At 35.6% G+C, this 12,135-nt stretch overlaps 1 protein-coding gene across 1 annotated transcript; it reads left to right on the top strand.

Annotated features, from left to right (window-relative positions):
- Positions 1-2,112: 2,112 nt before the first annotated feature.
- On the top strand, positions 2,113-7,602 carry LOC111898126 (probable serine/threonine-protein kinase PBL2). The gene is made up of 2 exons (XM_023894055.3): positions 2,113-3,486; positions 6,278-7,602. Exons 1-2 carry the CDS (start codon positions 2,560-2,562, stop codon positions 7,184-7,186), a joined length of 1,836 nt encoding a protein of 611 aa, XP_023749823.1. The 5' UTR covers positions 2,113-2,559; the 3' UTR covers positions 7,187-7,602.
- The last annotated feature ends 4,533 nt before the right edge of the window (positions 7,603-12,135 follow it).

The raw sequence follows: 12,135 nt of genomic DNA, 5'->3' as shown, positions 1-12,135 counted from the left end.
CATTTAGATCCCGTCGGCTAAAAATCGACCGATCTAAAATTCAGATTTCGGGCTGTGCACTACTATGCTAAATCTTTAGAAAAATCATAACTTCCTCATACGAAGTCAGATTTGGGCGTTCTTTTTATCGATGTTCTTAGTTTAACATATTCTACGACTTTTGTTTAGATCGCTAAGGCTAAATCTCGCTCTATCGTAAATTCACTATTTACGCTTCCCGGTATCGTACCGGTTCCGTCGCGAAACTTCAACGGGTCATAACTTCTTCGTTATAACTCGGATTTCGGTGTTCTTTATATGTACGAAAACCTTGTAACATACTCTAAAACTTGGTTAAGATTATTTATTTTAAATAATCCTTTGTAGAAAAGTCGTTTTCGACGTCTATTGCCTCTAATTTGACTAGCCCGGATTTGCGGGCGTTACAACATTAAAATCCATAAAAGTGGAACCGAACGAAACATTTGCTCTGAAAAAAATTGAACTTGAATTGAATAAGAAAACAAAAAATACAAATAGACCAAATTGGTCAAGAATAAATTCAGGTCGAAAACAAACATTTCGACAACTAGGTAATTCTAACTAATCCCCGAATGAACTATGCGCCGCCCGCCGCATCGTGCAGGTACACTGATAGTATTAATATAATTTGTTCATCAGTGCATATTTTTTGTTTTGTTTTTAATGTGTGCTTTGGATGCAAGCATCAGTTTGCTTTTTATATGGTTATTTGAATAAAGTTGTCCCCAATTTAATTCTTATAACCATGCTATATGGTATTGTGACTATAGTTGGTTTTTGCAAGGTTGAAAAAGACCCGGTTATTTGAATGTAGCCTGTCCATACATGACCCGGTTTTGTTTGGTTAGACCGCGTCCTAATCTTCATATAAGAGCAAATATTAGGTGTTATGTTTGTCTTATATGTCCCAGTTTTATGAACAACCGGATTATTTTTGTTAGATAGGAGTCGGTTATAAAATCGGGTTCTAGTCATTTTTTCACATAGATCTCGCTGGCTTTAGGACCCGGTTCAAAACTGGGTTATTTAATTAAAATAACCGGGTCCTATAAACTTTTTTGTAGTAGTATAAAAAGAAAATAGGAAGATAGTGTAAGGATAGACATGGAAGAACTTAATCTTTATGAAGATATGACCTCAAATAGGAAGGTGTGGAGGCACCACTTCTGGCTTGATGGGTAGTTTCATCCTAGTATTTTTTTATTTGTCGTTTTGTATGGTTGAAACATATTTCTTGCACATATGCTTGTATCTTGATTTATGGCTTTCATTTGTTTACATCAACTTACTCCTTTTGCGCTTTCTTGTATTATAGGTTTTCAAATCCTTATGCTTTATATTTGAGTCTCAAAAGTTTAGGTTTTGCTCCTAACTACTCCCTTCGTCCCAAAATTATAGTCTATCTTTTATTTTTGGTTTGTCCCAAAATATTAGTCCACTTCTAAAAATAAATTACATTTTTACCAAAATACCCCTTCATTATTAGTTAACCAACTAAGCATTTAATGAAACATTAAATGAAAAGTAATGACAAAACTATCATTTTATTATATAAAGTTAGTGTTAATTAATGTTTTTCTTAATCTGTGTGTTTTTTGTCTGTGGACAATAATATTGGGATGGAGAAAATATTATTTACTCTCTTAATGTTACTACTTTACAGATATCAGATCTCATCCTACCGACACAAATCACTCTATCCCATTTAAAGGCACAATTGTCCACATCTACTTCTCATCATCCCATTTTAATGAGACATTTAGGATCGGTTGCAAGTATTATTGTTGTTTTAATTAAAGAAAATAAAATAAAGTTATTTTCCTTTTAACAAATAATACATTTAAATAGACAATTATACGTAAATAAATTTCATTTTTACTAAATCTCATTATAAATAAAAATTATTTTTGTCTCTTACAATTTTAATTTTTTTAATGAATCATAGTTAGACAATTATATTTTCATTATTTTCATTTCTTGTTTTTATAAGGATAACTTATTATATAATTTTTATAATTGAAAAGTCTTTCACTTATTTTTTTCAATATTTTAATATATAAATAATAACTACAGTTGTCTACTAATTTTACGAAACAAGCTCCTTTAAACTAGGCAGAAAGAAGAATAAGCCATGTGAATTTTGGAATAATATCCATAAAGATCCTAAACGAAAGTGAAATCAATTAATTCTCCAGCTATTTTTAAAATACAACACCCAATAACGTGTTTGATAGTTTAATATTAAACTCCGTTATAAGGTTTACCTGTTTCCACCCTCACCCAGCACTTGCTGACACCATCATCCGTAACTCTTCGGATCGGCTTCCGTGATCCTCTCTGCAGGCTCGTTAAACCTTTTTTGAACAAAAACGACAGCAACCACGCCTGCCGCATCTTCTCCAGTCGCCTCCCATTATCTTCCTTTCCTATGACCACCACCAGCTCTCACCATCCCAGTTCGAGCCCGGCTCTCAACCTATCCCTTGGCCCCTCACACTAACATATTCATACATCTTTACCAATATCAAATTAAAGACGATGTCTTCTTCACGGTTAAACCGTGAGAATTATCAAATTCCACTGGAGGAGATAAAAAGTGCCACCGAAAACTTCAGTCCGCAAAGATGTATAGGTGGTGGTGGATTTGGTGAAGTCTATAAAGGAAAACTCTGGAAACGTGGGCGAAACCGCACAGTTGCTATCAAGCGACTGGGTAAGGACAGCCACCAAGGAGAGCATGAGTTCCGCAACGAGCTTGAGATGATTCGCAGATTCGACCATGAGAACATAATCTCTTTCATTGGCTACTGTGATGAAGACAGTGAAATGATTATAGTTTATGAGTATGCTGAAAATAGAAGCCTCGATCATCATCTCGGCGACCCAAATAAGATCCGTCACATAACATGGATGCAACGCCTGAATATTTGCATAGGGGCAGCAAAAGGACTCAATTACCTCCACTCCGGTCTTGGTGAGCACAACAGAGTAATACATAGAGACGTCAAGAGTGCTAATATATTGTTAGATAACAATTTTGTGGCAAAAATTTGCGATTTTGGTTTGTCGAAATCGGGTCCTAGAAATCAGCCAGATACCAAACTCTATACAAAGGTTGCGGGTACAAAGTTTTACTTAGATCCCACCTACCATGAAAGCCGCATACTCCAAAAAGAATCAGATGTATACTCGTTTGGCGTGGTACTCTTTGAAGTCCTGAGTGGGATGCTGGTTTATAATGGAAGGAGCATTGGAGATCAGCAACAGTTTCTGATGACTTTGGTCCGAGGATACCATGATAATGAACCACACAAGCTAATTGATCCTTATATAAGAGATCAAATTGACAGTCGTTCTTTTGATACTTACAAAGAAATAGCATACCAGTGCATAAGCTATGATTTAATGGAGCGTCCCACGATGGATGATGTCATTAACAGGATTGAGGAAGCATTAACTATCCAAGTAAGTCTTTTCATCTGATTCTTTTTAAGTAAATCTAGTCTAGTTTAATATGTATGAATGAAAACTATCATGGGACATGGATCGTGGAATATGATAAATTATCTTAATCATTTTCTATCGTCTACATCGTCATTCAATTAAAATAATTTGGCTGATTACCTAATTTCTCTAGGAGTTTGTAAATTGAATTTTATATTAATGATGTGCGTTTGACTAACAAATCTCTGCTTTCGTATGTTGTACATTTTTGAAGTATAAAATGTTTATATTTTTTAGGGCATGATATTAGTCATACTAATAAAAAAACTGAAATATTTACTTAATATAATTCTTTAGTAAACTAAAATAATTAATTAATTTTTTTTTCTAGACGACAATATTTTCTCATTCCTTTGATTTGTTGGAACAAATTGGTTCCATTTGTAGCAACAAAAGTTATTGTTAGCGGAACTAGTTGGTACCGAACTACCTGGTACTGACTTAACTTGCTACGGTATTCATACAAGAAGAAAAAATTAACAACCATAATTGATATGATACATGTTTTTAGAAGGAAACAAATTGATATTTGTACCATATTCACCATAATTAAAACCACTATAGCTATCTCTAAATGAAAGAATAATCAAAAAAATATTGTTAATGATATTTTTATCATCGAGTTACTTTTATATTTTTATTTTTAACTAACAAACCTTTTTAATTAGACTTAATATTATACTTATATTTAATTAAATTTAGGAAGTTAACTGTTTAAAAGTAAGAACTAGTATTTATGTTAAAAGTATAAACATTAAATGAAATATGATAATGTGGCAATGAAAAATAAAATGGTAAAATGTGGTATTAAATGAATGGTTTTTGAAATATGGGTCCTACACCATGTGAAAGAAGGTGTGTATTTAAGATCTGGCGAAATTAATATGGCCATTGTGAACCACTTCACAAAAGTGGTTAGTGTAGGTGTGCGTGGTGGCGATTAAATTCAGTCACAAAAGGTCTAATTATAGGTAGAATAGAACCCTAAGAGTACACGGTATCGTAACAACTACACCGCCGGTAATCCGATGTGTGCACATTTACCATTGGTAAACATCGGCCCGCCCTGCCAATTTCACCGGTGGTAAAGTGCCGGCGGTACAAATGTACCCATGATAAATGTTTGAAAAGTCGAACGTTATTTGATAGTTGGGGGTTTGGAGCCGTTGGAACGGACGAATTCATTTATTTATTTTTTTTGTTTTTTTTCCTAAGTCCACACTATAAATACAATTCCAATCTTCCAACACTCTACAAAAATTCAATTCCAATTCGAATTCCAATTCTAATCACTCTGCTCCAACTCCAATTCCAATAATTGAAAATGTCTTCCAACCATCCAAAATCTTCCAAACAAAATTCTCAAAACCAAAATGTTACCAACCATTTCACACTTTTCGGCAATGATCCGTTATCACCACAACCTTACCGGCCACAAATGGATGGTGTTCCTAGTTATTATTCACAATTTCAAATGCCACAACAATTCAATTGCAATCCCAACCATCCCAAGAAGATGGTGTTCCTAGTTTTTATTCTGATTCCGACCATGAGGAACAACAAAAGCAACATCAACAAAAAAAGAAACGGAAGACCGATCCAAGAAGAGGGACACAAAAAGAAGAAACTGAGTTAGCGAAGGCGTCAGTTGATATATCCGAAGATGGTGGCACGAGAAAGGGTCAAAATCGTGAGCAATTTTTGTTACGTATCATGGAGCAGTTTTGTAAAGGAATGGGTCGAGATCCATATTATCGGACGTCGGACCAATGTAACTCGAAATGGAATCAATTTAACAAACTTGTGACACATTGGAATGGAATTTACAAAAATTTTGAAAAACAATGTGCTAGCGGAGAAAATAAAACAAATTTTTTGAAAAAAGCACATGTCGTATTTCAAGATTATATGCTCAAGCCTTTTAAGTTTATGCACGTGTGGGATATTGTGAAACAAAGCGTTAGGTGGAGGGAACTTGCAAGACATGAAAATGTTGCTAATTCGCCCAAAAATAAGCCGCACATCTTCATATTCGAGTTCACATCAAGTTTCGTCGGATGATCACATAGGTGTTAATCTTAATGATGATAACGACTATATCGAAGAAGTATGACCTTCACCTCTTCCAATGGGAAGGGATAAAACAAAAGCTCGAGCGAGAGGAAAAGGGAAGGCAGCATCTTCAAATTCGTCGGTCGGAATGGACCAGTCAGTTAGATCGGAGTAGATGATGACACAAATGGCACAATTCAATACAACTTTGGAGAAGCATATGGTGGAAATGGTCCGACTCACAGAATATTCGTTGTTAATGCAAGACGTGAGTCACCTCGACCCCGAAGATCAAGAAGCGGCAAGAATTATGAAGCATCGATTCGGGAAAAATATAATCTAACAAAACGCAATTGGATGTTTAATGAAGCATCCATGTCTTTTTTTTTTTAATTTTTAGGATGTTTAAATTGTAATTTTTAAGTTTATGTGATTTTAAATTTCAGTATGGTTTTAAAAATATATATATATTTCTATAATGAAATTAAAAAAAAAAAAAAAAAAAAACCAAACTAATAGCCACGACAGCACACTTTGTACGTAAAAAATGTAAAAAGTATAAAAGTCTAAATAATGACAACCCCTGTTGTTAAATTATGACTTTTTGTATAATATATATTATAGTACATGGCATGTATTCTGTGTCATCCTTTTCATTTTGAAAACATGTGGTTTGATTCATATTTTTAACTTTCTGTAGATGGCCGAGCATTCTTCTGTCTCCACTCCTGCATACAATTCGATGACAGAAAGTCTCCTTCATAAGCTTAATTCTGTCAATCCTTACGACCTGTGGATCGCCTCCAGTGAAATCTCCCGCCTTACAAAAACAAATCACGAAAACCGAGTTGCTTTTGCCAAAGCCGAGGCAATCTCTCTACTGACAAACCTCCTCACATCAATGGATTCATGGATTCAGGAAAACGCAGTGACTTCTCTTTTTAATCTCTCAGTTTATGAAAAGAACAAAGCCATCATGGTGTCTTTCGGAGCTGTCCGGGGGATTGTTTATGTGCTCAGCAACGGTAGCATGGTAGCACGGGAGAACGCAGCGGCTACCCTTTTCAGCCTCTCTGTAAATTATAACAAAGATGTAATCATTGGTTCTGCAGGAGCTGTCTCACCTCTTGTGTTACTGTTGAGTGAAGGTAGTGAGAGAGGTAAGAGGATGGCAACAAATGCATTGTTTACGTTATGCATACATGAGGATAACAAAATAAGGGCGCTGAAGGCCGGTGTAGTCCCATTGTTAATGGAGCTTCTTACAGAACCACATGGTGTTTTGAAGGAGAAAGCGATAGCCATTTTAGCTGTACTCTCAATCCACGTGGAAGGGAGGCTGGCTATTGGTAAAGTAGAAGTGGTGCCCATTCTGGTTAAACTTATTGGGTGTGGATCACCGAGGAACAAAGAGAATGCTGCTTTAGTTTTGGTTGAACTTTGTTTGGGAGATCAGAAGTATTTGGCGGAGGCTCAAGAACTTGGAGTTATGGATAAAATGATGTATTTGTTGGAGCATGGTACGGATAGGAGAAAGAGAAAAGCCAAACAGTTGCTACAAAAAATAAAAGACCAACGCCATGGCCATTTCCAATCTGACACGAAGTAGCTGTTGACAGGAAGGCTTTCAGTGTCCGATAAGTGGGCCATTGAATAAAAAGGTAACGGGAAAAGCCGCAGGTTTAATATTCCTTAAGGTGATACACAAAATAGTAGCGTCATCGCGAAGTCGAACAATGGCGACTATGTTGAGGTTTAATATTCATTTTGGACATTCGTGATGACTTGGTGGCAGTGTCCGGTGTGAAAACGGTCGATAGAGCAAATGTGGAGGAACCGGAGCTAAAGTTGTTTACTAAAGGATAGGATAAGATCCGATAGGCATTTGATGGAAGAGTTGAAATGGTTAGCCCGTAGACATGACTAATCCAATGCAACTTATGTTCTTAGGGCATCAACAATGCATTAAACTTATTAGAGTTTAATCGATTCACACATCATCATTTTACTTATTATATAACTCTATATTAATTTTTTTTGTAATGCATTGAAATCAATAGAGTTGAATGAAATATATATTTGATAATTAAAAGGTTTCCTTTTACCCATCGAAGAGTTCAATGACTATTGAACTTCGTATCCATTGAATGCCAACATGGCATCCCACAATGATAGAGTTTGGAGCCGTTGGAACGGACGAATTCATTTATTTATTTATTTTGTTTTTTTTCTTAAGTCCACACTATAAATACAATTCCAATCTTCCAACACTCTACAAAAATTCAATTCCAATTCCAATTCTAATCACTCTGCTCCAACTCTGATTCCAATAATTGAAAATGTCTTCCAACCATCCAAACTCTTCCAAACAAAATTCTCAAAACCAAAATGTTACCAACCATTTCACACTTTTCGGCAACGATCCGTTATCACCACCATCTTACCGGCCACAAATGGATGGTGTTCCTAGTTATTATTCACAATTTCAAATGTCACAACAATTCAATTGCAATCCCAACCATCCCAAGAAGATGGCGTTCCTAGTTTTTATTGTGATTCCGACCATGAGGAACAACAACAGCAACCTCAACAATAAAAGAAAGGGAAGACCGATCCGAGAAGATAGACACAAAAAGAAGAAACTGAGCTTGCGAAGGTGTCAGTTGATATATCCGAAGATGGTGGCACGAGAAAGGGTCAAAATCATGAGCAATTTTTGTTACGTATCATGGAGCAGTTTTGTAAAGGAATGGGTCGAGGTCCAGATTATCGGACGTCGGACCAATGTAGAGTGTTGGAGCAGAGTGATTAGAATTGGAATTGGAATTGAATTTTTGTAGAGTGTTGGAAGATTGGAATTGTATTTATAGTGTGGACTTAAGAAAAAAAAACAAAAAAAAAAATAAATGAATTCGTCCGTTCCAACGGCTCCAAACCCCCAACTGTAATGCATTGAAATCAATTACTTATTATATAATTCTACATTAATTTTTTTTGTAATGCATTGAAATCAATAGAGTTGAATGAAATATATATTTAATAATTAAAATGTTTCCTTTTTCCCATTGAAGAGTTCAATGACTATTGAACTTCGTATCCATTAAATGCCAACATGGCATCCCACAATGATAGAGTTTAAACCATTAAATGCCAATTAAGCATGCCACCTCATTCAACTCTCTCATTAAACTATGTATTGTGGATGCTCTAAGGTGATAAACAAGCCATTATGACGGAGGCATGTTGATTCGATCCCTATTTAATATGTCTGTCTATTTATTTTCAATTGTTTCAAGTTTTTATTTTATTGCTTTTTTTTTGTAGATTTGTAAAAAAAGATGGAAACGTGTGGAAAAATAAAATGGTCATATAGCTCAAAATAAAAAGAAATATTTTATAAATTTTGAAATCTTTATAAACGAATACACGATTACACAGGAGTCCAACAAAAAAAATATCATTTGTATGTAATTATGTATCCATATCCAATTTCAATCTTTTAAACTAGTAAAATAGGGAGAGAAAAAAAAGAGTAGTGATTGCAAAGACCTAAAAGAACAAAATTTTTGGATCATTAACATAGATAAATTAAGAGTTAATTTACATAATAAAGATAAATCTTAGCATATTTATCTCTTTACGTTTTCTTATGTAATCTATGTAATTATCTTTTGTATATTCCCTTTGTAAAAGTGACTATTTATAAAACGCCTCATCATAATTGAGATGATGAGTTTTTCCTTATTTACATGGTATCAGCCTAATACAATCCTAAACTTAATTCGTTATCCATATTCTTCCCAATCACCATGTCTTCCTCGCCCACTTCTTCTTCTACTACTTCTTCTTCATCCATCCCTTTAAACACCATTCTTCATCTGCTCACCATCAAACTCAAATCCACAAACTATCTTTTGTGGAAAAATCAACTTTTTCCTCTTCTTTCTTATCTGAATCTGTTGGGATATATTGATGGTTCTAATGTAGCTCCTCCTGCAACGATTGAAGTTGTTGAGAAACCAACCCCCAGCCCAGCATTCACTTCCTAGAAAGAACTCAAAATTTTAAGGAATCTCTTTGACAACCGGAGAAGGAACAGATACTGTTGCTATCTTTGGTCTGAAATTCAAGGCCATTTGTGACCAACTGGCTGCTATAGGTGAATCTCTAGATGAATCAGACAAAACCACTGCTTTCTTTGTGGTTTTGGTTCTTCTTTTGAAACCTACACAACAGCCCGTAGAGTTATTTTTCCCCAGCCAGTGTTTCGTGATCTTTTCTCTCAGGGAGAGTGTCAAAAACTATTTCTGTAATCACTTCATGGAACTCTTCCACAGGCTGCTTTTCATGCCAATAGCAGTTTTGCTTCTCAATATCGCAATCAGTAGACTACTCCCAATCGTGGAAGGGGCTCCTCTGGTGGCCGTGGTCATTGTAATGGTCAGTCCAATCAAGAACCCCCCCCCCCCCCCCCACATTCTCAAGTGTGCAAAACTAATGGACAGTATGCAACTTGATGTCCTAAACTGGTAATTTTCACTCAACAAATTTTTTCTTCTGATGCTAATGTTGCTCAATCTTTTCAAGCAGAGTGTCATGTCAAGAATTGTATGACTGACTGGTACGTGGATTCTAGTGCCATAGCTCACATGATTAAGTCCTCGAGCAACCTGGATACTACTACCCCATCCAGGAAAATAAGATTTTTTGGCTATGGTATGATTTTACCTATTTCTCATATTGGTTCTTCCTCAATTACTAAAAATATTCACTTACCTAATGTGTTAGTTGTTTCTCATCTAACAAAGAACATGTTATCCATTAGTAAATCAATTGTCGATCATCTTGTTGATGTTTATTTCTCTCAGAACACTTCTATTATTCAGGACGCTCAACCGAAGGCAACTCTAGCACACAGAAGAAATGAGAACTACTTATACATTTTGAATCATGTTCCTCAAGCCCTTATGGCACGTGTCAAATTTGTCAAGTCCACTTCGTTTAAATTATGGCATACCTTTTTAAGGCATGTTAATTCTGATGCAATTTCTTTATTGAATAAATTGGGACATCTTTCTGGTTAAATCTATATTGCCAAAACCTTATGTTTGTTCTGCATGCCAACTTTCTAAATGCCGTAAATTATCTTTTGCATTAAATTCTAAACGTGTAACTAATGTCCTTGATCTTGTGCACTACGACCTATGGGGACTATTTCCAAATATATCTAAAGATGGTCATCGTTTTGTGGATGACTTTTCCAGATTTACCTAGTGTTACCCAGTGAAAGCTAAATCATAATTTCCTAATGTGCTCAATGTCTTCTTACAGCTTGTTCAAACACAATTTTCAACAAAGTTGAAGGAATTTCAAAAGTGATGGTTGCACTAAGTCCTTGAACAATCATGTCAAACAAATATTTGACACCAATTGTACCCACAATTGCATTTCATGATCTACCCCCAGTATGGTTGTCGTAGTCCCCTTCGTGGATGTCCTTCGGGACTTCTGCAGCTTCATGATCTTCTAAACACCTAAGGTATGGTCCTGCCACATATTTTTTTTTATACAACTTACCTTGGATTATAACGAACCTTGAGATCCTTGTTCTGAATGCTCCCTCTCTTTTCTCTTCCTTACGGATCATGCCATTTTAGAGGTATTCCATGATGGGGTGGATCCAGGATCCTGAAGTCGAGGAAGGATCCTGGATGTTGGGATCCTGATGTTGGGCCATTGGGTCGGGATCTTTGATTGTGGAAATCTTGGTAGTCTTCTTAAGGTTATGGGAGTCTTTAAGTTTCTTGGTGGGATCCTCGATTGCCAGGATTAATATGTGGATTATGGGGATCCTAGTTTCCGACGGGATCGTAAATAAAGATCCTAGATTGGCTAGAGCATCTGCTTCAGCATTGTCTTCTCTAGGAACCTGGTTTAGTCTGAATGTTTCGAATTTTGTGGCTAGGTTTTTGAGAATTTGGAGATATAGAGATAACTTTTATCCTTTCACTACATAGGATCCATTGAAATTGTTAGTTAGTAGTAAAGAATCGACGAATACTTGAAGATCCTTGGCTAACTGTAGTCCCATGATCAGCATCATGTATTCTTCTTCGTTGTGTTGCGTTGAATTCACAACTAATTTCCTATGGTAGGATGTCCCCCTATACTGACTTTAGTATGATCCCCAAGCTAGTTCTTCTTTGGTTCGATGCTCCATCTGTGAATAGCATCCAAGTTCCCATCTTTTGCTCTTCTAGAAGTTGTTTTGCTTCTATTTCAACATTAGCTCTTAGATCATCACTAAAGTCAGCCACAAAATATGCTAATGCTTGGGACTTTATGGCGGATCTTGGTTCATACTTTATGTTATACGTGCTTAACATCACATACCATTTTGCCATTCTTCCTGACATTTTTGGTTTTCTCATAACATTCTTAATTGGATAGTTTGTTCTTACAATTATAGGGTGTGTTTCAAAATAATGTCTTAGCTTAGTAGAAGTTGTTACTAATGCAAGTATAAGCTTTTCAACATGAGAGTACCTAGTCTCAGGA

Source organism: Lactuca sativa, chromosome 1 (assembly GCF_002870075.4).
Source record: "Lactuca sativa cultivar Salinas chromosome 1, Lsat_Salinas_v11, whole genome shotgun sequence".
NCBI lineage: Eukaryota > Viridiplantae > Streptophyta > Magnoliopsida > Asterales > Asteraceae > Lactuca > Lactuca sativa.
Note: the sequence above shows the minus strand (reverse complement) of the source record. Positions and strands in the feature narration are given on the sequence as shown.

Excerpts from the sequence above, each read along its gene's own strand:
- LOC111898126 (XM_023894055.3), top strand. The coding sequence starts at position 2,560 with ATGTCTTCTTCACGGTTAAACCGTGAGAATTATCAAATTCCACTGGAG. Across the intron at positions 3,487-6,277 it reads AGGAAGCATTAACTATCCAA|ATGGCCGAGCATTCTTCTGT; the intron begins GTAAGTCTTTTC and ends AACTTTCTGTAG.